The sequence below is a fragment of the Clarias gariepinus genome, chromosome 16 (genome assembly GCF_024256425.1).
Source record: "Clarias gariepinus isolate MV-2021 ecotype Netherlands chromosome 16, CGAR_prim_01v2, whole genome shotgun sequence".
NCBI classification, from domain to species: domain Eukaryota; kingdom Metazoa; phylum Chordata; class Actinopteri; order Siluriformes; family Clariidae; genus Clarias; species Clarias gariepinus.
The window spans coordinates 5849028-5874561 of NC_071115.1; the positions used below are offsets into that span (position 1 = coordinate 5849028).

General features: G+C 40.1%; 1 protein-coding gene across 1 annotated transcript in view; it reads right to left on the reverse strand.

Moving 5' to 3' along the window:
- Nucleotides 1-18956: 18956 nt before the first annotated feature.
- The window catches only part of LOC128544363 (C1q-related factor), a 43081-nt gene continuing 36503 nt past the window's right edge, over nt 18957-25534 (reverse strand). The window contains exon 2 of the mRNA XM_053514404.1: nt 18957-19683. Within this exon, the coding sequence (XP_053370379.1) occupies nt 19504-19683 (180 nt within the window). The 3' untranslated portion in view covers nt 18957-19503. The remainder of the gene's footprint in view (nt 19684-25534) is intronic.

A 25534-nucleotide genomic window follows, 5' to 3' on the forward strand; every position in this document is an offset into this window, starting at 1 on the left:
TAATTGTTACCCCTCGCTCACTTTGTAGGCTCACTAAGTAGGCAGCCTCTCCTTCTGCAGGTGTGGATAATCATCGTTAATGGATCTATGGCTTCTCCAAGTGTTATAAAAACAAGTAAGGGACTGTAGCTCGGAGTCCTGGAGTTCTACTGTGTTTTACTAAAGAACGTGGAGGAGTGGCATGCGAGCGAGGTAAAGTAATGTGCCCCAAGGACTTCAAAGGCCATAAAATTGAGGGCAGCCATTCGATCTCCATGTTGAGGACAGCCGCAAAAAGATTGCTCGAGCTCCAGCAACAGGCTCACTCTTGCGTAGAGCCAGCCTTCGGGATTCTGACGTCTAAGAGGGATAAAGGCCACTGTGCTCCATGTTAAGGCCCCGGTTCCCAGATGGGAAAGCCACCCAAAGTCACCGGATGTCAAAATGAGCTCCCACCTGATGCCGCACCCACCTTGGTTTGTGCAAGTGCAGACCCACTCCACCACTCTGCCCACTGCCATTGTTCGCCAGCCTTGTGCTAGCATGCCAGCTGGGCACTGCTTCCCCACCCACACATGCACACCTTCCACCACTTTCCTTCCCTTTTTTCCCTTTCTCCCCTGGATGGATGAATGAAGATATATAACCAATCCAGAATAGTTCTTGCACACTTTGCCATAGAACTGATGTAACCTGTTGTGAAATATTTCCAAAGCAAAGTTATCATGCTTCCATCTGCCTACATTTTTGTTTAACCATCTGGCCCTTGTTTTTTTATTACCCCAAGTGGGCAACCTCCCCACAGCTGTGAATGTATTAGTCTATGGCTGAAAATATTATTGATTAATAGGAGCACAATACAAACTCTTGCTGCAACACTAGCCAGCTTACATAATACCTTATTGTATGATATTATGAAAAACATTTGCTTCGGCTTAACAGTTGGCTTATGTATTGCTCCGTTCAGTGACTGTTATCTTCATTTTCCTAATAAATATTTATTACATTTATCTGCCCTGTGATAATTGAAATGACGGCGATACCATTTGACCTTCGTGTAAGGAACATGGCACATGACGTCAAGATGGAACAGCTTGGCATTTACGCCCCTCTTTTAAGATCAGTCCTGGTAGCCCTGTGCTTGATGTGAAATCTGCACCGCAACAGCACTTCTGCACGGTTCTGGCAGAACCCGAAATAAGAGAAGCAGGTTAATTCTGCAAAAACTGTGGTGTGTCATTTGGTACGATATCAATAACTTCTCTTATCATTACAAGCTGTACACTGGTACTGTAATTCTGGCACAATTAGACCATGTGAGAACGCATGTGCTTATGTGTATGTACGAGTGAGAGATGGAGATAAAGAGAGTGAGTGAGAGAGAGAGAGAGAGAGAGAGAGTATTTTTTGGGAACACAGTGGTAATTGAAAAGAAGAGTGCAGTGGTGGGCGCGATGCCTAATTGGGCAGATGGCGCACTGTGCCTCCCTCAGTGATGCATGCAGCCCTCAAGACACACACACACATACATACACACACATATAGCGGTAACTGTTCCACTTTTGTCCTCTACACCTTGTTACCTGACACTGTGCGCACGATATCTCACACCTCGTTCGCCGTCTAAAATCCCTCCATCATGTCTGTGACATTTCTTTCTTCTTTCAGTCTTTCACCCTGACTCCAAAAGAATCCCGTGTCCAGTGCTTCTTATTAAATATTTCTATAAAAACCTTTTTTAAACCTTTATGTCTCTTTTTTCCCCCCATTTAGCTTGAATGTTTACGTGTCAGGTAATGGCGGAGGCTAATCCGCTGCTAGCGACTAGTGCAGTGAGGTGAGGTGAGATGAGATACAATGCAATAGAAACATAAAGCTGGGAAGTTAAAGAAGTTATCACAGTATTAGGCAAATAAATACTGTAAAGCAGCGATGTCTTTAAGGCAACTTTATAAACTATAAAGCCCAGGAAAAAAAAACAAATAGAGCACAATGATGTAGTGGTTAGCACAGTGGCCTTGCACCTTTAGGGTCGAGGATTTGACTCCCGCCTTCGGTCTGTGCGTATGGATGTTCTCCCCGTGCTTGGTGGGTTTCCTCCTGGTTCTCCGGTTTCCTCCCACAGTCCAAAGGCATGCAGATTAGGCTAATTGCCCTTCCCAAATTAAATTACCCAGGGCCCCCCGTGACCCTGTATAGAGGATAAAAGCGGTATAGACGATGAGTCCGTAGTTCTTTGTACTTAGCAGATTAGCAAAGCATGCTAATTCTACTAGCTATGTACACACGCCAGAGGCATTAAAGATATCTGCTACTTCCTTACAAGCTTTATTCTTCCATTTATTTCAGACTATGCTCTCTATAGTGTGGCTTTATTTTGCTACGCTTGCAAGTCTTTGTCACGTAGGTACAAATAAAACAAATGCTAGCATTAACGTACCGTATGGTCATTTAGCAGAAACTGGCAGCTTCACGTTCTCATTACGTACACTACCTTTTTTTTTTTTTAGTTTCAGCACAAAAACATTACCAAAGTTCATGCACAACACCCGACATGTATTCGCTAATCGATCACATCTGTGGTACAGAGGTGATTCTGTAAATTTGATAATTAGCCAAACTGCTGTGTTGAGAGTGTTGCTGTATCGATTAAAGGTGGCTGAGTCACTGAATCATTAGCCGCTAAGCTTCAGCTACTTTAAATCTGATATGTTGTCTTTCACTCTCCTCGGTGTGATCAATGATCTCTATGGGCTTGTGTTAGTGTGTGTGTGTGTGTTGGGCCATGTGCATAAGAGCTTTTTGGCAGAAATTTAATTCATTATAACCTGTCGTGTCTGTCCCGTACCCCCTACCGCTTCGAAATGTGTCCCTGAGCGTTGTGTGTACAAATCTATAAATAATATTGTGGGTTAAGTGTGTGAATTGTAATGCATAGTGACAGTGTGCCTGCGCTCTGTGTGTGTGTGTGTGTGTGTGTGTGTGTGTCAAGTCACAGTGCCGCTATGCCTACTCTGTCCTCTATGCTCAAATTACATTATTTATCCTCATGCCTACACTACTCATCCCCAGACATTCAGACTGTGTGTGTTTTCTATAGTGACCCAGCCATTATTTATGACCATCACAGCCCATGGCATGAAGAATCCATCAGGAAAGAAAAGAAAAAAAGCTTCACTCAGAGTACAATCTGCCTCATCGTCATCTCCTGCATCCCATCACACGTTCTATTTTGAAGTGGAAATTGTGATCATGCAATGATTATTTTGCCTGCTTATCCCTTTAATCCCTGCGTAAGACCTCTCATGCTCGTGAGACACAATTTCCGTGCTTTCCTGATCTATCCGCAAATGATGTGTCGACTGTTCTGCTCTCGGCTCACGCTCTGCACAGGGAATCAGCAGTTGGAGATGGAGAGCTCAGAAACAGATTCTTCCTACAGAACAGGAAAGAACAGGACATGAATGCATGAGCCAGGCCAACAAGCAACAAGAAACCACTAAAATGCATGGAGACTTCATGTCCATGTTACACAATGTGGTTAAACCATATAGACATCTGACCATTACAACCATATGTGGTTTTTCATCACAGTTGAACGGTTGCCACAATGTCAAAGGCACACAGGTTTTTTTTTGTTCCATGACATTGCCCCTGTGCACAAATTGAGCCCCATGGTTTGTCAACTTTTAAATGTAACAACTTGGGTGTCCTGCACAAGGCTCTGACCCTAACCCTACTGAACACCTTTAGATGAATTGCACCCCAGACCTCCTTAAAAATCAGTGGGCTTATCTTAATAATGCTCTCATGTCTCCATAGTCATACTCCAATATCTAATGGAAAGCCTTTCCAGAAGTTTGAAGGTTATTATAAGACCAATGGGGATTTTGCGTTTACCATTGTTTTTACTTTATTTCTGTCCGATCCCAATAGCTCTTCTCCTATCCCACATTTTAATTTCTCATCTTAAATGAAAACATAACCTTCTCAGCCTTCCAATTAATAGTGCAGTGCTTTAACCATTAAGCTCTTTACCTTTTAACCATCCATCCATCCATCCATATTCAACTGCTCATCCTAAAACGGGTTGCGGGGTCGCAGTTCCAGCAGAAAACCCCAACTTTCCTTTTCCCAGCCACCTCAGCTAACTCCTACTGGGGGATCCCGAGGTGTTCCCAGGCCAGTGTGGAGATATTTCATCTCTCCACCTAGCCCTTGGTCTGTCCTGTTGCCTTCTTCTTGCTGAACCTGCCAAGAACACCTTCCTAGGAAGGCGTCCTGGTGACATCCTTACTAGATGCCCAAACCACCTCAACTGACTCCTTTCCATGCAAAGGAGCAGAGGCTCTACTATGAGTTTCTCATGGATGACTGAGCTTCTCATCCTATCTCTAAGAAATAAGCCAGCTACCCTTCTGAGAAAACCCATTCCAGCCGCTGGTATTCGCGATCTTGTCCTTTCGGTCATGACCCAACGCTCATGACCATAGGTGAGGGAGAAGATCGACTAGTAGATTGAGACCGTTTCCTTTTGGCTTTTGTTTTCCTCCCCTCATTTTACCAAATTCTCCTCTCATGTTTGCCGATTCTCCTTTAATCTTTTATCCTAAACATTTCTCCCCTTTCCCAGCCTTTCATTTCCTCTTTTACCCCAAGTTATCGTCTCCTACCACAAATTCTCCCGCCCTATCCCAAACTAACCTGCCCTATCCCAAACTCTCCTCTCCCAACATCCTTCTATACTAAATCCTTTTCTGGACAAAACATTTGTCTTGAAACACAGTCACCAGTTTCATACTCATTAAGACTAAACCTGTTAACATAGCCTGTACATCTACAAGCAAACAGGCAGCAGTCAGAAAATGGTAGCACATACCGCTGAGTAATATCTGAAGCAACTAGCGCTGTGTTGCATTTAAATGAATATTTTATTTCTCTGATTAAAAACAATCCCTGATCTATACAGGCAGCTGTGAATGATATTACAGTACATCTGCGTAACCCGAGCGCTAGCAATTAGTCCACCATAGCAGAACTGCTTAGTGCTTAGAAAAGTACATATATAAATAAGTAAAACTTTTCAAAGTGCATAGTTAGTGTTCATTTAAATGGTTATTAAAGTGTATGATGACAGTAAGTGATAGCATTGGGAAGTGCATTCAGGCACCAGGCAACTAGCTCAGAGAAAGCTTGATGCTTGTTTTCCGGATTTTACTACCGCCATTAGACACATGGAGGTAGGTCCATTTTGAGCCTCCCAGGAAAGCCATTTGAGTGAGGTAAGTGGGGTAAGATTGGACAAAAATATCAGGGGCTGTTGTAATGGCTATATGGTTGAATCCTCCTGATATCATACTGAACTAAATTTCAGTTTAGTATCCTCCAAACTACATGGAGAGTTTGTAAAAGTTTCCTTTGCATTTAATAAAATTTAAATGTTTGCATATATTTAATGTGTAGCAAAGAAGTAAACTATTTAAACTTAAATGAGTCAACCCTTGGTCACTGAAGCAATGAAATAAACAAGTCTAAAACCGTGCATTGTTAGCTTCCTAAGGCCTGGCAGTGTTTTTTAGGGTGATGTGTATGAGGATAAATCTACAGGTGAGTCACTGAGGGGGCGTTTCAAATCGTATTTGAGTCAAATGTACCTGGGGCATGAATAGTACTATAAATTGACTAGTTTTATTCATCGCATCTCAATTCGGTTCTGGGTCACAAAAAAAAACATATCTTTATGCTATTTCTATCACCCCTAAACTTTTATATCCTGTCATAACCCAGACTCTTTTATTCTATTCATCCATTACCTATACTGCTTATACTGTATGAGGGTTGCAAGGGGCCTGGAAGCTTATCCTATGGAACTTGGGGCAAACATCATGGTACTGTACACCCTCGACGGGATGCCACCCCCAAACATTCCACTTACATTCTCATTTATCTCACATTCACTTTTCTAACACAAAAAATTCTACACTATTTGTAACACTTCTACCCCATCTTATACTACCTGATTTTTCTCAATTGTACCCTACCCTACTCCACTCTATCTTATCCTATTTCATACTCTCCTAAACTTTACCCTCTCTCCCGTATTTTTATCTTCTATACTAAACATTTGCCAAACTCTCTCATCCTATCCTAAATTCTCTTCTTCTATGTCAAACCTTTCTCTGTCCAGTCCCAAACTCCTATATATTTTGCTTTTTTATGCTTTTTAATCTGTACTGTATCATATCATTTTCTAAACACTTCTATCTCTGCCTTATTGTACTCTTGTATTCTAAACAATATACCAAACTCTCCTGCCTTGTCCCAACTTCTCCTTGTCCTAAACTTTAATGCTAAACATTCCTGCTAAATATTTCTCTCCCATCCCAAATTCCCCTCCCCTATTCTATCCAATCCAAAACTTCCCTATCATATCTTGTCCTATCCTACCCCACCATAACTTATCATACTCCAAACTCTTGCATCATACAGTATCCTAAACATTCACTTCTATTCCCAAACTTTCCTATCAATTCTTAGTGGATTGAAAGCCGATCACAGAAACTTTTGAACATGCTGGTCGATGTACTAAAAGTCCTAATCAGGTCTCCTAAAGCTCCGGAGACCTGATTAGGCAGCAGTGCTGCCTATCCCACCCGATTGAACCCAATCCAGTTATATCCTAGTTTACGCAGCTACAACTAGATTCCTTTTGTGTGTGCATGTGGAATGTGAAATGGCCCAGCACCGACTTACCTCTCAGCTCTAATCACACCACGTACCGCACCACATTTCTTCCGATCCTCCTGCACTGCTTGTCTGGTCCCACCATCTCTTAGGGATTGAGGAAGACATTCATCCCGCCTCTTTTCTGTTCTGGCACCTGGGTGGTGAAATGACCTTCCTCTAGATGTCCGTACAGCTTAGTCTTTGACTATCTTTAAACAAAACAGTATCTGTTTCGTCAGTAATTAGCAAAACAGTCATGTTTGATTAATGGCACTTTGTTAGTAACCTAGTTACCCAGTTTAAGTATTTATTCTATGATGGAAACGTCTATGCAATTTTTTAAGTCGCTTTGGATAAGAGTGTCTGCCAAAAGCTGCCTTTGGAGCTGAGAATTTATAAGAGTTTATGTTCCAATTCGAAAACACTTATAAAGGGTTATGTATGTGAAAAGTGAATTCCTCCTACTGCTAATTTAAGGGGTTTATTTCCCAGAGACCATTTGTTTTGTATCTGTGTGTTACCTGTGTGTGTGTGTATGTGTGTAGAAAAGAGAGAGAGAGAGAGAGAGAGAGAGAGAGAGAGAGAATGACGGTCTTCAGACCACTGTGGCCACGGTCATCGTCAGTGCTACATACAGGATAAAAAAAAAAAGAAAAACTTGCACTCAGCGACTTAACGATGTGAAGTGAAGAGAGAGAAAACAGTGCAGAGAAGGCAAGAACAAAATTTTAAAAGTAATTAACGGCACAGCGCGGGAAGAGATTAAGAGCATAGACTTGAAGTATGAGGAGGATTAGATTTCAATGAATGTTAAATTCCGTCAAACTAATCTCACAAGCAATTCAGAGGACTTATAACAAGTGAGGGAGATTTCTTTAGATTTCATGCAAATGAAAAAAAAATAATAAAATGCTACCAGTGCTAAACCCTTCCATAAGTCGTTAATGTAACCTCAAGCTCCCACAATATCCCTTTAATCTGACAACAAGTGTCATTTGTTTTATTTAAATGGAGATTCAGTCATTTTTTTAAGACTTCACCTGCATGTCTGCATGTTTTTGCCTTTCCATCTCTCTCACTGTCTCTCTTTCTCTTTGTTTATTTCTGAATAGGAAATTTACAGTGCATCTTAAAAAAAATTAAAAGATCATAGAGATGTTTATTTATAATTTAATTCAGAATTTAAAATACAGAAATGTCCAATTTCTAAAAATGATGTTCATTTATGCGCTCAATACTTGGTCAGGGCACGAAGTACTGCATCAATGCAGCATGGCACAGAGGCAGTGAGACTGTGGCACTGCTGAGGTGGTATTGAAGATGTGTAATAATAAGATAAATGAGAGTTTCACTTTTTAAATAAAAACTTATTGTAACTATTACATTTTTTCCCATTTTACATTTCCACGGTACTGTACATTGATCAGCCATAACTTTAAATCCATTACATTAAAACTACCTAGGTCTTCTTCTGCATTTTCGTCTAATGAAGTTTGATATTTTATTTTTTATTTTAGACCCTGATGGCTTTGAAACTAACAATAGAAGATGAAACCGGACCAGACCTGACACCACTTGACTTTTTTCCTTTGGGCTGATCTGAAGTCAGTAATCTCTCAGGATTGTACCACTAAAGAGGGAGCTCATCTCTGACAAGAACACAATTACATTTACAGAATTCGGTAGATGCATTTGCATTTTATGTAAGACAGCGACTTACATTTTATGTCATTAAAGAATTAGGAGCCCTGCTCAAGGGCCCAACAGTGGTCACTTGGTCGTGCTGGGGTTTAAACGTGGGACCTTCAGATCAGTAGTCCAACACCTTAACCAAGGTGATGGCCAAACATCAGTTCTGATACATAAATTTTTTTAAAAACTTTTTTATATTCAGCATAAAAATACATGGCACCAAGTCAAGCCTTTGCTGTTTATACAATACTTATAAATACAATTTAGTTTAAGATTCAGACATTTGAGACATCTTGTATATGTAATGTAAACTTTTAAATTAATTATGTTTTAAATAGCTTTTCTGATGATGTGCCTGCAGTTATGTACATTTGGCAGACATTTTTTTTTATCTCATATTACATCTGAATTGTTAAAGGTTAAGGGCCTCACCCAAGAGCCCAACAAGGGCAGCTTTTTGTTCATGGGTTTTGAACCTGGGACCTTTCAAACCATAGTCCAATGCCAATACCATAGTCCAATTTAACCACTGAGCTAACCCTGAGCATTTAACCATGTATCAGAATTGAGCGGTTGCTCAGTAGTTCAATTCCCACAAACAGGGTTTTCATCTGATGAAGTGCAACTGCAGGTTATAAATAGGAGTAAACCGGAAACATCCTCAGGTCAATTTTGTCTGAAAGGATGTCCAGTCACGCAAGCAGTGGGGCATTGGAGCGCAGCATCTCGTTCATGCTTCGTTCATGTTTCCTTTCAAAAGCTACACTTGATGCTGTGTGAAAACGCTATGGGAACAAGAATACCAATGCCACCACACTGCAAGTGCCTGGACCCCCAAGGTTGTGTTGCATGTGCGCACAATAGCCAAGGTGTTCTCAGACTGACTTGAGGACCTGTGAGCCCGGAGTAGCATGAACATCCAAATTATAAAATCTGACAAATGTGTGCGGAGAAGACCAACCTCTCACAAGCTGCATCACACACTTGTTGCAAGGGGACACCTCTTGCCAGCGCAATAGATGAGGCAATCCCCCTGGTCGAATGAGCCCTGATTCCTTGAGGAAAAGTCTGACCACGCACCTCATAGGCTAGGTAGTGCGGTGGACGTAAATCTGAAGAGTGCATACTGGACACAGTAAGTGAGGCCTTTCCTCCTCCGGAGCTGTAAAAGGCGGAGGACAGAAGGCTTTGAGGACAACTGGGTGCATGGTCGAGAATGGAACTTTTGGAAGATAGTGAGGATGCAGAATAGCTTTGACTAGCCCAGGGGCAAAGCCTAGGCATGATAGGGAGACTGACAAAGACTGCAGATCTCCAATTCTCTTCAAAAAAGATACCATAAGAAAAAAGCAACTTAAGGGTCAGAAGCCGACAGGCGTTGAGTCTAGTCGTTCGAAAGGGGTGGAATCAGACCTTCGAGCACAATTGCTAAGTCCCGAGGGACTGGCACTCTAGTGGGCGGCCTCAACCGGTTAGCTCCACGAATAAATGGGCAACCCAAGGGTGCTTTCCCACAGAAAGCCATCGAGGAGAAATATTAGAGACGAAATCTGGGCGACTAATGAGCCATCGCATCCAGACCCGGGGGGTGGGGGGGTGGGGGGGACACATCCCCATGTGTCACAGCCTGTCTGGGCAGCAAGTCTGCTCCCACCTTCATATGCCCTGCAACGTAAATCACCCTGAGGGACAGGAACTTGTCCTGTGCCCAAAGCAGAACCTGGTGCACTAGCTTATTCAAGCGGCGCGATCACAGTTTGCCCTGGCGATTATGTATGAGACTACCATAGTGTTGTCCACCCGCGCTAGGACATGGTAGCCTCTCAACTGCTGTAGGAGGTGTTTCAGGGCCAGAAATAAAGCCATCATTTCGAGGCAATTGATGTGCCACGCGAGAAGATGGCCTCTCCAGCTCCCTTGGACTAGACGGCCATCTAAGACCGCACCCCAGCCTGTGAGGGAAGCGTCTGTCGTTAGCGTCCTGCGACGACAAGACGCACCTAGAGTGGGACCCAAAGTCAGAAACCGGGGTCTGAACCACATAGAAAGTGTACGAAGCCCCTGGCGCGAGAGCCAGATCTGGTCGGGACCAACTCTTGGGCACGACGGGAGAGAAACTTCCCAAAGGCCTGTTCATATAGTTTTATATAGTGGCGACAAAATTAACAGCGTCACCAAACAGGCCGGAAGGCGAGATGGGGGCATCAAGGAGGAATGCACTATCATGAGGTTTAGCCACAGATGTCTTTCCATCCAGTACTCAAGTCTTTCAGCCGGTCAGTCTGGTGAGCCTGCAAAACCGCCATTGTTTGCAGTAAAGCACCAGCCTGAAAGCTTTTCCCCACCAAGGCTTTTTAAGGAGGATGATGTCCCAGGAGAGAAATAGCCCACAAGCGTCTCTTTTATCTGGGGCATCATCATATAACCCAGCGCCTTCGCATCAACGATATTTAATTGCATGAAAAACACACGATGAATAAGGCTTACTCAATGAAAGCATTAACTTGTCACGGAGGTCGCCAAAGAAAGGGAGAAAAAGAGAGCGTCGTTGAGGCTCTGCCCCCCGGCCACTTGACAGAAACCTGTCGTCTGATTTTGAGCCCTTGGGGGAGTCCCGCTTCTGCGGCCAGACGATATGCAATCATAACCCCTCCATATCCGCGAAAGCGAGAAAGGAAGTCGGTCCTGCCCATTCACAAGAAGCGCCGAGGCGCGCTTGAGAAGTGGACGGAAAAAACTCCGTGATCTGGCGAGAGAAAGGGGAATTCCGTCTCATGCACGTCTGCCAGATCTGCAGGTGAACCCCAGAAATGCGCTGCGGACGAAGTTAAAGTTCTCAGCTAAAGTTCTCAGGCACAACATTACTAAACAACACTGAAAAGTTAAAGGAAAAAGTTACACAGTCATAACAAGTGAGATCATATGTAGGTGAAGGTTTCACAGAATGCAACTAATGTGCTTTCAAACTTCTGATAAAGTAAGAGATCTTAAAGTCTTGCCATGCTATAGCAATTTATTTTCTGCATTAGGATATAAGGTTTAAAGAACTAAAAAGTTTGAATTATTTCTCTCTCTCTTTCTCTCTCTCTCTCTTTTACACAGGTCACAAGGCGATGAACACAAAGCTGGAATGTTATTCGGCGTCTGATTTAAATTAACAGCCCGCCAGAGTGTCTCTAAAGTCTGTGATGTTAATTGAAAGAGAGAGAGAGAGAGAGAGAAAGAGAGAGAGAGAGAGAGAGATGACGGAGGTGCGGCTGTTGTGGCTGCAGCTGCAGTGTTTTTCTCTTTTTCTTTGTGAGTCAGGGCAAGATACTGCCAAGCTTAAGTGACAGATAGAAGGCAAAAATAGAGGTGTGTGTGTGTGTGTGTGTGTGTGTTGAGAAGACAGGAAATGGGGGAAATATCCTCAAAGGTTGTGACAGTCATGGACATTTGTTTTTTCTCTCAAAGACAGTTTTATTATAAAGCAGTGATACAAATAAAACATTGATGTGCGAGTCTGCTGCTGAGGAATTTATAGACTCTGAACAGCATCCAACATCTGCCCAAACTCACAGCTGGAATTACAGCAATGATAATGATATTAATAATAATAAATAATCCATTCAGGAATATCTGTATTCTAATTAGGGACCATGGAGGCCAATTAGCCTAATCTGCATGTCTTTGGACTGTGGGAGGAAACCGGAGTACCCAGAGGAAACCCACCAAGCTGCACGGGGAGAACATGCAAACTCCATGCACACAGACCCCGAGGCGGGACTTGAACACGGACCTTGGAGATGCTAAGAGACAGTGCTTATTACTACACCATGCTGCAAATGATAATAATAATAATAATAATAATAATAATAATAATAATAATAATGACACATACCCTACTGACTTCAAAAGTCACCTTTATTAAGTAAATTTCTTTACATCTTGAAAAGATAAATTAATTCGGACCAACGTACATATACATGTCGATATCCTCTCACAGCTTTATTGTTCTCGTTTCTTCCTAAGACTTGATTTATTTGCTTTATCCCTTCTGCTGCAATCTCATTGGCTGATTAGAACATGGACCAGTGTGTGTGTGTTTCTATGTGTATGAGAGAGAGAGAAAGAGAGAGAGAGAGAGAGATCAGTAATCAGTAATGTGGCTGAGGAGATTTTTAGTGCATGCATGAGGGCGTGTCTGGACTCACTCGCTCACTCACTGATATCACACACACACATACACACACACACACACACACACACAATTTGAACAGATCAGCTTCATTCGGCCGCAGACTGTCACCGTACCGTGTCACATCAGCATCCTGTCGTGAGTGTAAGGAAGTGACCCAGGGGGGGACGCCGCAGGAAGAGATCCATATCTTCTTCTTTTTCTACTTTTTTGTTGTTTTTCTTTGTCTCGGTGTCGGGTCTGTACATTGTGCTGAGTTCAGAGGTCACACAATGGCTTTAACCTGACAAACAGCAGATCAGGATGCGCGAGCTCAGAGGGGTGAAAAGGGGGGAAGCCGAAATTAAGAGCGAGCTCTAAGCGGGGATCGACTGCAATGAGAAAATGACATGAACCTGATGCGAAAAGTGAATTGAACTCAGTGCTAAACTGTATATTTAATACCTTTTTAAAACATTCAGTATGGATCTTACCTTTTAACCAGAAAGATGTATTGTAATGGTGTAGCTTTAAAAAAAAAAAAATTAATCAAAGATGCTTATTAATGGTATAAAATATAAGAATCACCCACTAACTCCTTAATCTTTTTTTAGGACTCTTTTTTTTCTAAAAGTGTGCATATTCACATGAAGAAAAAAAAAAAAAAAAGAAATGATTGATGTGATGCACAAAAATGCTTCAACCTAGTTATCCAATCAAATCATTTACACAGTCCTGACTTTGTTTGATTGTCATGATTATTGAAGCACATTTTCAATCCTACATGCATTAATCGTTTAATCACTAATCAGTGTGAACCCAAACCAAACAATCCTAAAGCACTCTTTTTACTTTTATTTGGACCGACAGACTAAAATCAGTGTGGTGGTTAGATGAGTCACTATGCGTGGGATAAACTTCAACCTTCAACTTGAATTATATGACGTCAACAGTCCATTTATTTAACGCGAGCTAGCTGAACCACAGACAGAGTTTTTGCAACGTTACATTCGACAATTGCCGAGTCAGCAAATGAATAAGCCGGAATGCATGACTTAACCTGCTGGAAATAATAAGCAAACAGCCTTTCAATCAGCGACGCCAGCGACTGAAGCAAAATGATAACCAGGGAATTCATAAACTCTCTAAGATTTCCATAAATTAAAAAAAATCAACCAGGAACAGTTCGATGCTCGGACACATTCGACTCTAAACCCTGTATGAATTATTTTTTTAAATGGAGATTAAAGTCACACAAAGTCTCGTGTCTCCAAACACATTTTTGCCGGTAATAGAGCTGTAATATAAAATTTCTTTGACACCACTAATAATATTATGATGTGTAATTGATTTTGTATGGGTAAGCCTGTATGAATATGAAATTCAGGCAAATATAAGCTCAATCCTTTTTAGAAAACAAAATTGTGCGGTAGGGTGGGGGTGGGGGGTGATTGGGTGTTGGTGCGGGTGCGGATCAGGTCCGCCCAAACTTCTAATGTCTCTGATTGTAGACAAATTCTGCAGAACCTGCTGTGATTTTGCAGGAAATTTAACAACAGTGTACCTGAGAGAATATACAGTAAACAGTTGTAAAAGCAAAGGTTAAGCACCTTGTTTTATCTTGTTTTTATAATATAGATATATAAACTAAAAAATGTCTACACACATAAGGAGACTTGGTTAAAGATTGATTTTAATTAGACTTTTTTTTTCTTTTATATATAGAAAAAAGTGGCTTTGTGCCATTTTTATTAATTATTTTGGAAATTTTTGCACTGTAATTTATGTTGTAAATGTTTTTATACTGTATAAAATATATTCTGATAAATCTCTGATAAGCAACAAGCTCCAAATGAATCCAACTGCTGTGCTGAGTGTAATACACAAATCAACTTTCATTTCTGAAGCTTTTTTATGTGAAAGATACAATAGTTTCATTCTGCTTTCATACATGGATTATGCACCTTCCGGCATTATTCTATTGTTGACGTTGAGATCAGGAATCATGTGCATTAGGTTTTAATGTATTTGGAAATGTTAACAGGACAATTTCATTTCAAAATAATGAGAATTCACAGGATTGGGATTAAACAAACAGTTGTTAGCGAAACTCAAACTCATCAGGGAGCATAAAGATAACATTTTCGAGCAATGGAAAAAAAAAAGTCATGTGATCTGATGAGTCCAGGTTGAGGCTATTCCAGAGCGATAGGCGCGTAAGGGTAAAAAGGGAAGCATAGCATAGTGATCATTGTGATCACTGTACAAGCCTCTGGAGACAGTGATATGATCTGGTGTTGCTTTAGTTACTCAGGTCTAGACTCAGCAACGTTATGTGACAATAAAATAAAGTCAGCTAAAGACCAGAATGTACTGAATGACCAGATTATTACATCAGAGTGGTTTAAAGCACTGAAAAATAAGCAGGTAAAAACAGGGTATTGACTTTTGACTCGAATACAGATAAACCTTCCCTAGACCATGACAGCTCTGACCCAATCTGACATACACTACCGTTCAAAAGTTTTAGAACACTTTCTAACTCCATGATGGTTCCTGGTTTTTATTTCTTTCTACATTGTAAAGGAATGCTGAAGGCGTCCAGAAAATGCATTAATCTCCTTTGAACAGTTAATGGTGAGATGTTTCTGCTACTTCTGCACTGTAAAGATTTCATAACGCCTCTAATCTGAGGTGCTGTTAATCGGTCATTTTTCAGGCTGATAACTCTAAATGAACTTCTCGTCTGCGGCAGAGGTAGGTTTTGGTCTCGTCCTCCTGGGATGGCCTTCATGAGAGACAGTTTCATTATGGTGCTGGACGGATTTTGCGAATGCACTTGACAATACTGTTCTTGCAAGAACTATTACAGAAAGTCTGTTGTTTTTCTTGTTGTTATGTAATCACCTAATCCCATATGTGTTATTTTATAGTTTTGAAATCCCCAGTATTGTTGTAGAATGTAGAAAATAATTCACTAAACAAAAAATCCCAAACCCAATCTGATTGTCCAAAGCAGGTGCTGGGTCAGGATTGGACATAAAGTCTGTGGCAAACTATTGTACGCCACCAAAAAATATTCCGAATGGAAAATTCAACAGATTTAGATATTCAGATATTTTTTTTTATTAAGGAGTGTAAATTGGATATGTAGAGGTTCTTTAAGGGGTAAGGAAACGTTTAAACTTCATTTATTATACAGAAATATTGCAAACTATTATGGAGTTCAACTGAACTACTGTATGAGCAGATCTAAGAGAAGAACCCTGACAGGCTCTAGAATTAAACGTCTGTGGGATAACAAGGTTCTCTAAGATTTTGTTGATAGTTCTCAGCTTCCTTAAAGAGTTAAAAAAAATATCTGTAAAATGACTGAGAAATATTCTGTGTCCTTCTAGAGGGAAAATATAAAGAATTCTTATATAAATTAGACATGACTTTTTTTTGTAAGTATAACGTTTGGTAAAAATTTGTTCTTTTGGGTTTCTTTGGAGTTTGGTATGATTTATTTTTGCACTTGAGTGTACACACTTCTTTATTATTGGATAATATCCTTAGTGGAAATAGATTTTCATTTTATTGCTACAGTTTCTGATAGAAAAACACTGTGTTGTAGGTTTTCAAGGAGAACCTTTAAGAGTTCCATTAAGTGAGCAAATCAAAGAATATTTATAGATGTTTTAGTTAAAGAATGCATATTTTGATTAAAACTAACTAACTAACTAACTAACTAACTAAATAAATAAATAAATAAAATTGCTTCTTTGTATACACTTAAGCCTCTAAGACTATTTTAAAGGGTCTTTATGACACAACCTTCGAGGGTTTCCGTAGCAGGACAAATTAAGGAACTCTTATAGATACTAGATTTTATTTATTTTATTTTTTTTAAAGAGTTTACATCCTTTTAAATAGAGTAATGACATATGCTCTTTAAAATGAAGGTGCTTTACAAACATGCTGTTGTGGGCTTTATCCAGCACCTTTAAAGATTTGAGGAGTGGAAAAAGTTTTACATTTTCTCAGCGTGTAGTTTTGATGACCTGCGGTATGGATGTTGGTTTTAAACCCTGAACCCAAATATCAGCCCTTGAGTGAGTAAGACAGAAACCTTCTTGTAAAATTAAGAGCCACCTTGAACAGACAAAGGCTCATTGATAGTTCTCTAGTATGTAGAAACTGTAGGGATTTTTCCTATAAAAAAATGAAAAAGATTTTCTGTAGAACCAATTTTGAATACTAGAACCATTTACAATGTGTAAATGTGCAACCATGCGTCACTGCAATATTAGTACTCGTCTGTACCCTGAAGAAGTGTTTATGCTCAAACAAAATCTAAAAAATGAGTGAATAAATAAAAGAAGCCATTAGAGTGAAGCAATCATGAGCTACAGAAGTATTTAATGTAAAAAACGCGTCTTGGTGGTTCTTTATGTTGTGTTGTCAATCAGCTAGCAATATTCTCTGTAAATTGAATAGAGAACCATTTTATCTACTGTAAGTGCCAAAATATACATACAATTCTTTGAAATTACAATGGGATTTTTTTTCTTATTTTGTCTCTCATAGTTGAGGTATACCTATGATAAATACTTACAGGCCTCTCTCATCTTTTTAAGTGGGAGAACTTGCACAATTGGTGAATGAATAAATACTTTTTTTGCCCCACTGTATAATACCATGGCACATTTAAGCCTGATCTCTTGATTGACTCTTAAAGTGGGGTCCAGAGAACCCTGGGGGTCTGTTACATAGAAATAGGACTCTTTCTGATTGTGTTACAGTTTTTTTTTTTTTTTCAATTAAAATCCACCATTATCATATACCTACAAACAATCATGTGATGATCTTTTTTTTTTTTTTTTTTACATATTGCATTTTTAATATAATTGAAATCTGTTGCTGCCCCAAGTGTTCGTCCTGACCAAATTCAAAAAGGGTCTATGAAAATAAATACATAAATAAATAAACAAGGTACAATATTTCTGCGTCCAAGATCAAGTTTCATCAAAGCCCTTGATGTATTTTTTAAGATCTAAAAATATTGTTATTGAATTTTTCTCAATTAACTGATCATCATGTCTTCTAATTATTGACTATCATTTATGTTTACTTAATTACATAAATCTTCACTGACTGACCAAAAAAATTAATTTGATTACAGCACCCCTTGTGGTGACCAGTTCATGTGTGAAAATGATTCCTCATGCTCCCAGAGCCACTCCTTTACAATCTGAGTGCTGGAATATGGCCGTGCCATCATGGAAGAAAAACTCCGTAGATGTGAGAACCTGGTCATTCAGTACATTCAGGTCGTCAGCTGACTTCATTTTATTGTCACATACCGTTGCTGAGTCTAGACCTGAGCGACTGAAGCAACCCCAGATCATAACACTGTCTCCAGAGGCTTGTACAGTGAACACTATGCATGATGGTTGCATCGCTTCATGAGCTTCCCTTCTTACCCTGACGCACACATCGCTTTGAAATAGGATCAATCTGGACTCATCAGATCACACGACCCTTTACAATCTTTATGCTTCATAACAAACTGAAGGCTTTTTACCTGATGAGTGGATTTCTCATGGCCACACAGCTGTTTAGTCCCAGTCATTACATTGTGTGTGTGTGAATGGAAATGTTCTGACTTTCTATACTAAACATAGCTCTGATTTTTACCATGAAACTTCACAGGTTCAGCACTATCCTTCCAGTTTTTGATAAACGCTATTCTTGATCCAACGCTATTCCAGTAATTTCAAATATCTTTAGTTGTTTTCTTTGCTTGATGCAGAACAATAATTTGATCCGTCCAAAATGTTAACTTTTTTTATGGCCATGCAGTGTATATTTTGTATAGTATTCATGTTTCCAGCATCATTCTACTTCAGATTATGTATATGATTGCATAGAAATGATTGAATTGTTATATCGCACTAAGCCTAATATAATGGACTTTTTTATGAGCAAATTTTCTATGGCACCAATAAATATCCAGAATGCAATCAATCACAATATGTACATAATATGTAAACATCTTGTTTGTGAATTAAATGTTTACTATATTCATATTTTATTTGAACAGTAAGAATGTTGAGAGCCCCTGGTTAAACTGTGCTGTTTCTATAATAGACGGACATGCTGGGAGATAAAAAATTTTTTAATTTTTTTTTTTATGATTTGGGCCTGGAGTCTTGGAAGACATGAAATACTCTGCTAACTCCTGGATAAAAACAAATGAATAAGGATGAACAACTTTTAGAAACCAATCGTCCTTTGTGTTCCTTAATGGACAACGGTCTTTCAGGGGGTGACAGACACAGCACAAAAAAACAAACAACCACCAACAGCCGAGCTTTAGTCGTTCAAGAACGGGAGGTAAAAGACAAAAAAAGCGCTAAGGATGGCACAAATTTTCAATACGCACAAGCTTTTTCAATAATCTGAAATGGGATTTTAACTAGGCTAAACTCAATCTCAAACGATCCCTTAGTCAATAAAGCAAGCCTTCAAAAAAATATTTAATTTTCTCTTTCTCCATGAGGGACAGACATCTCGGATCATTCTTGTATCTCATAGATAAATATCTGTGGACGGAAGATGAGATGTGATGGAAAGACGTAGGTGACAATGAGGAAAAAATAAAAAATAAAGAGGTCCGCCACTCGAAAGTCCTCCAGGAATCTCGAAAAAAGAAAGAAAAGGTCTCTTTTTTCACCGCTTTCATTTTTCCTTACTTTTTTGTCATTAAGGTGATTCATAGAGCAGAAATACAGCCTCTGTCCACTGAGAGTCTCCTACTAGAGTTTGCAATCAAACAAAGCGAGAAAAAAAAAGATGATTGAAGCGACATGAAGATCCTGTGAAGTGAAAACAAAGCGCTTGGATGATAAAGCCCTGGTCTTTCTCTGTCTTATCATCTTCTTCCTCATCTCCTCGAGCGGTGCAGTTCAGTCAGCGTAGAGGATGAAACCGGAGAAAGTGCTGTATTTGTTGTTGTTGCCGCCGTGGGCTTTGCCTCCGTCCAGTTTGATGTAGACTTCGTCTCCAGCGTCTAGGTGCAGGATGACGCTGTTGGAGGCGTAGTCATAGTTCTGGTCAGCGTCCTGAGCGATGGCACTTGCTCTCACCTGAGTAGAGGGATGGGTAGAGTGAGAGAGGAGACAGGAAAAGCAGAAAGAGGCTGAGTTAAAATATGCCTGATTTAAATTCAGCTTTAAAAAAAAAACTGATCAAACAAGTATGGTAAGTCCCCTACATACGAACGAGTTCCATTCTTAGAGATTAGTCTTCCAATTTGTTCGGAAGTCCAACAAACAATATCCAAGTACATGATTGGCTTTACACAGTATATTACAGCACAGTGTTCTTTAGAATCACTCCGATTGTTGAACTATTTACATCTTTTTTACCATGTTTGAAAGTTTGTAACTCAAATGTTCGTATGTAGGGGACTTACTGTATAGTTAACCAGAAATCCTTTGGGAGTTATAAAGCACTCTATCTATCTATCTATCTATCTATCTATCTATCTATCTATCTATCTATCTAGAAAGTGTTTTCTACTGTGTCTACAAAAGTCATTGATAAACACATTTTAAATCTAACAATTGTTGTATTATAAATAGACGGTTGTTATTACAAGCAATTTGGACGGCTGGTCCGGCTTTGCAGTGCTAATTTACTCATCTCAGCTAATGATCAATCAGTGAATTAAGAACTAAACAAGCTTTACATGCTATTTAGGTAAATTTGTTACATTTCTAGTAGAAATTAAATACTTTGTTGGCATGCTGTCATAGGAAAAGGGTTACAACGACTTCCCTAAAGTTGGTTAATTTCTCATAACGGCACATCCGTCTCTACAATAAGCCAGTGAAGATGAATCACTATAACACCCACCCTGTAGTACCAGGCTAGAACTTTCACAGTGGCACGTGGTATTTTTGGCTATGTTAATACTATATTATAAGCCACGTTGCTCAATTCCAATTTTTTGGTGTAGAATGGATTTACATGACATTTGCAAGGTTAGAAGTTAGTTTCATCTAATGTGACATTAGAAGTCTAATGTACAGTAGACATTTCTGTCCTCTGAAACAGAATGTGTAGCTTTGTTTGCGCCATGTGGGTAAAAACATGTCACGTACAGTATCCGTGTGAACGCTCATTCATTTCAAACAACAGATGCGATTTTAGCAAAACAAGGCTCTGGGGTTTTGCTCCGGAGGACGGCAAGCAGTTAGTCAGCTGTATTTGTTGAGATCCAGAAAAAGGAAGAAACCCAGACACCTCACTTTAGCTGATTTGTCAGTTATTGATAGTACTGTTCTGATATCCCCATGTGCAGAGACAAAAAAGTCATGTGAATTCCTACAGTATGTGCCCATTCTCAATCAAGTCACATGATCAAGATTTAGTACCACATACTGCATGAACAACATTACATTTGTGTGTTTAGACAGCCCTAAAAAAATTCACATCTGTGTCACATTAGAGTAAAAAAACTGAATTCAGTCACTTCAATCTGGTAATGTGAATACAGGCTCTGTGTTTTTTTTGCCATTTTTTAAAATCACTTTTAATTCCTAATTTTTTTAGCGTAATTCCTATTTTTCACTTACTCAGTCATCGTCTATATCGCTTTATCCTGTATCCAGGGTCACGAGAGTCCTGGAGCCTATCCCAGGAGCCTTAGGGCACGAGGCGGGGTACAACCCTGGATGGGGTGCCAATCCATCACAGGACACACTCATTCACAGACTGGTGAGAGATGGGAATCGAACCTGGACCCTTGAGGTACAAGCCGACAGTGCTAAGGGCTTCTTTTATTTTTTTTTAGTCTTTTTTTTTGTGATGAATCTTATTCCATGTGATTAGCAAACATTATATGAAACTATAAATGAAATAAAAGTGCGTAAAACTGGAATAAAACACAACTGTTACTGTTTTCCTATAACCGCATGCCACCTAAATATTTAATTAAAATGAACGTTAAAAAATAAAATAAATCTTGTATCCAAAGGAATGATTAAAAACTATATTAAGAACTGATTTTAAAAGCTGTTCTGGTTGTGTGCTCTCATGACAGATAGATGCAAAGACAGTTAAAGTCACAGTTATTACATTTTCTTTTTCCACTAAGTAAAAAAAAAAAAAAAAAAAAAAGGCGTGAACAAGGTTTAATAACACCTCCATTACAAATCATTAGAAATCACATTCAGTACCAAAATGCCTTCATTGAAATGCTTCCAGACAGAGCTTTTCAATTCACAAGGGATCACATTTACACCCCGGGGACCTGATAGTATGAAATCCAGCTACACACACACACACACACGGAGGCAGAGAGAGAGAGAGAGACAGTAGGTATGAGATGTGAGATGACAGTCAGCGCTAGCAGGAAGAGGAGCGGAGGATTTAAGCGCAGATCAGATTTAATAAGCACGGATTTGTTTGAGCATTTGATTCCGGCATCGGGAAATTGCCGAGGATTTCTGTAATCTGTTTGGCAAATGAAAGTCTGAGCTGCGGAGGGCATAAATATGTACACGTAGGCGGACGAATGCTTTTAATTTGGAGGAGAAACATAATGAACTTTTAAAGTCTGGGATTCGAGCATTTTATTTCTGTTAATTTCCTGTTATTTTCTTTTATTTTTAGAGGAAACTTTGAATGACTTTAGAGGGAAAAAAGTCTGTGTGTGTGTGTGTGTGTGTGTGTGTGTTTAGTGGCTCATTCTGACCTCTGTTTTCTGTCTAATTAAGAGCTGTGTCTGAAGAGTTCTCCCACATGCCAGGGTGATCCGTGTGGGCTGAGGTGTGAAGTACAGCAGCGTGTGCGCGTGCGTATGTGTGTGTGCGCGCGTGCCACGCGCTCGTGTGTGTGCGCGCGCGTGGGGCACCCTTTCTTACAGTATATGGCACTTCTTCTTACTAAAACTTTTAAGCAGTTTGTGAGTGTGTGTTGGGATTAAATGAATGGAGAGCACACACACACACACGCACGCGCACACACACACACACACACACACACACACACATTTGCATTGGTGAGCTAAATGGCTGGCTTGATTAGTGAGGTTTATCTTGACCCATCTCACAGGTCAACACCTCTGCCTGTCTGTGTGTGTGTGAGAGAGAGTGTGTGTGTGTGTGTGCTCTCTCTTATACAGCGCTTAGTCTTGCTCAAACTTTTAAGCCGTTTGTGTGTTTTGGGATTAAATGAATGGAAAGTTCTTTCTCTCTCTCACACACACACACACACACACACACACACACACACACACACAGGTGTTGACCTGTGAGATGGGTCAAGATAAACCTCACTAATCAAGCCAGCCATTTAACTCACCAATGCATATGTGTGTGTGTGTGTGTGTGTGTGTGTGTGGCACTCTCTCTTATATGGCACTTGCTCAAACTTTTAAGCAGTTTGTTTTGGGATTAAATGAATGGAAAGTTCTCTCTCTCTCTCTCTTACACACACACACACACACACACACACACACACATAGTATTAGCATTGCAAATGGTTGGCTTGATTAGTGAGGTTTATCTTGACCCATCTCACAGGTCGACACCTGTGTGTGTGTGTGTGTGTGTGTGTGTGTGTGTGTGTGTGTGTGTGTGTGTGTGGTTGGGGGAATAAGGTGCTTGCTGAATCATTTTCCCACAGGTTTGCTCACATATGGAGGTTTGGCACATGGACCAGTGGCTGTAGTGGAACGCATATGGTGGATGAATCGGTCAGTAATAAACAGTGGTGTAGCGGTTTGGGCTTTGACAATCACCGGGTCTTTATTTTATGATGGGGCTTATCCCAAGGCACAGGGTAAGGTACATCCTGGATGGGGGCGTCAGTACATTGCAGGGTGCGAGAACTCATACACACACACACACACACACACACACTATGAGCAAATTGGAAACGACAATCAACCTACACCACAAGTCTAGATCTTTGGAAAGCAACCAAGCAAAGAGAGAACATGCAAGGACTGGAGGCGAGATTCAAACCCCCTGGTGCCCCTTACATACTTTACTAAATTAAAAACATTTTAAATTCTTATTTTCTTAACTGACAAACGGGTCTCCAGTGTCAGTTCTTTCTAACAACATGAGGCTAATACTCGTGGGCGCATGAGAGTGCTGTAACTCTTCTTAGTTCTTAATCCGCTTGGCTGTAAACAGCGATCAAAAAATTAGCCATAATCCACCATAATTAAGCATTGAGATGAAATTTCCAGTAAATGAAGCCGTAAAACAGGCGATTGACATTCACAGAAGACTACAAGCACAGTACGGTGATGAGACATTTAGCCGCAGTAAACCATTCGAACGGTGCAGACATTTTAATGAAAGCTGTGCATCCGTGAAAGACGATCCCGGCCGAGGCTGTTCCTTTTAACATTTAATGTTTAACGTTCTTGTGTGATGTGTCAAGTGAAAATATAAACTATTTAAAGACACGGCAACATCTAATGGATTTTTTTTCAGCATACAGAAGCAGACCTCAACCGATTGGTAGAGATGGTGCAATTAGGTTAAGTTCAATACATTTTTCAAAAGGATATAGCATATAACGGTTAGATGGTACAAAGTATATATGAGGACGTTAAAGGGTCGTGCTTTCGAGTAGAAAATGTACTCAAATATCCTTATAACTAATATATATAATATACAGTATAATAATATACTACAACATTTCAGGTCAAAACCAGTATAAACCAGTTCTCTTAACCTCTTTAATAGGAATTATAATTTAATAGGTTTATTCTGTTCCTCCTCAGATCATTATGTCAAGGGAATTTACCCTTGGTCCTCTTGAAAATGGGGTCTTTGGCCTCACTTCTATTGCAGTCCACATGATGTGCGTGAGCTATTCATTCTCAGCGCTCCATGCTGGGTAACATGTTTGGTTCAAATTGTCACATTACTTTCTGCTACAAGTTTTATTATGGAAGGGCAAAGAGCAATTTGGTCAGCAGAGGACACAAAAAGCTTATTGATATACAAAATTTGACTTTTATAATACTTTGCATTTAAAATACACTGGCCTTCATCACCTGTTGGTACCAAATGGAAAAATCGATAGATCACAAGTGGACGTACCTGTTGCCTGCCTTTTTGCAAACAGTTTTTGTCGGAATCAGACGATCGTACCATAAGGGATTTTTTTGTGTGCAAGCAATTCTATGATCTTTTTCCAAATAAGACCCTAATTAGGAGACTAAGTAGGAGCACAGCACACTGAGCTCAAACAGGGCTGAAGTTTAGCTTTACTCTGGAAAAGTGACGCACATGCATTTGAGAACATTGCAGTGATGAAAAATTCAATCTCCATGTAACCAAGTCAGATGATTTGGGGTAACACAGCACACCTAACCAAATCAACACGGCGACTGAGAGGACCAGTGAGAGGAGAGAGAAATTGGAAATGGAGAGAAGGGCCACGCGAAACTGTCAATTGCTTTCAATCGAATAATTCCACTCGGTTCCATATCCGTTTTTCTGCTGAAGCAGCATTTGCCAGGATCGCTCAGCATCGATCGGTTTACCGAACGCATCCGCATGGACCTGCGGCATAGTGTGTTTGCTGACGATCCTCCTCCTCCTCCTCGCCCCTGCAGCCTTTCTCATATACTGTAGATAGCTTACAAACGCACAACCTTCCGGGTCCTTCCATCATCCTGGATGATCCTGAATCCATCCATCCATCGATTCAGAACTAATCTACTCTTCTACATATCCTTGTGTCCATCTATGTAACTATCCCATCCATCTTTATTAAAATACTTCCATCCATCTATATTAACAAATCCACCCAGTTCTACCCATCCAAGTCTCCATCCATCAATCTATTAACCCAGGCATAAAATCTGTTGGTCCTTAGGTTCATCCATCATCTACCTTTCCACACAACCTGCATCCAATTCTACCAACTCTTATATCCATCCACCCATTCTACCAATCATTGTGT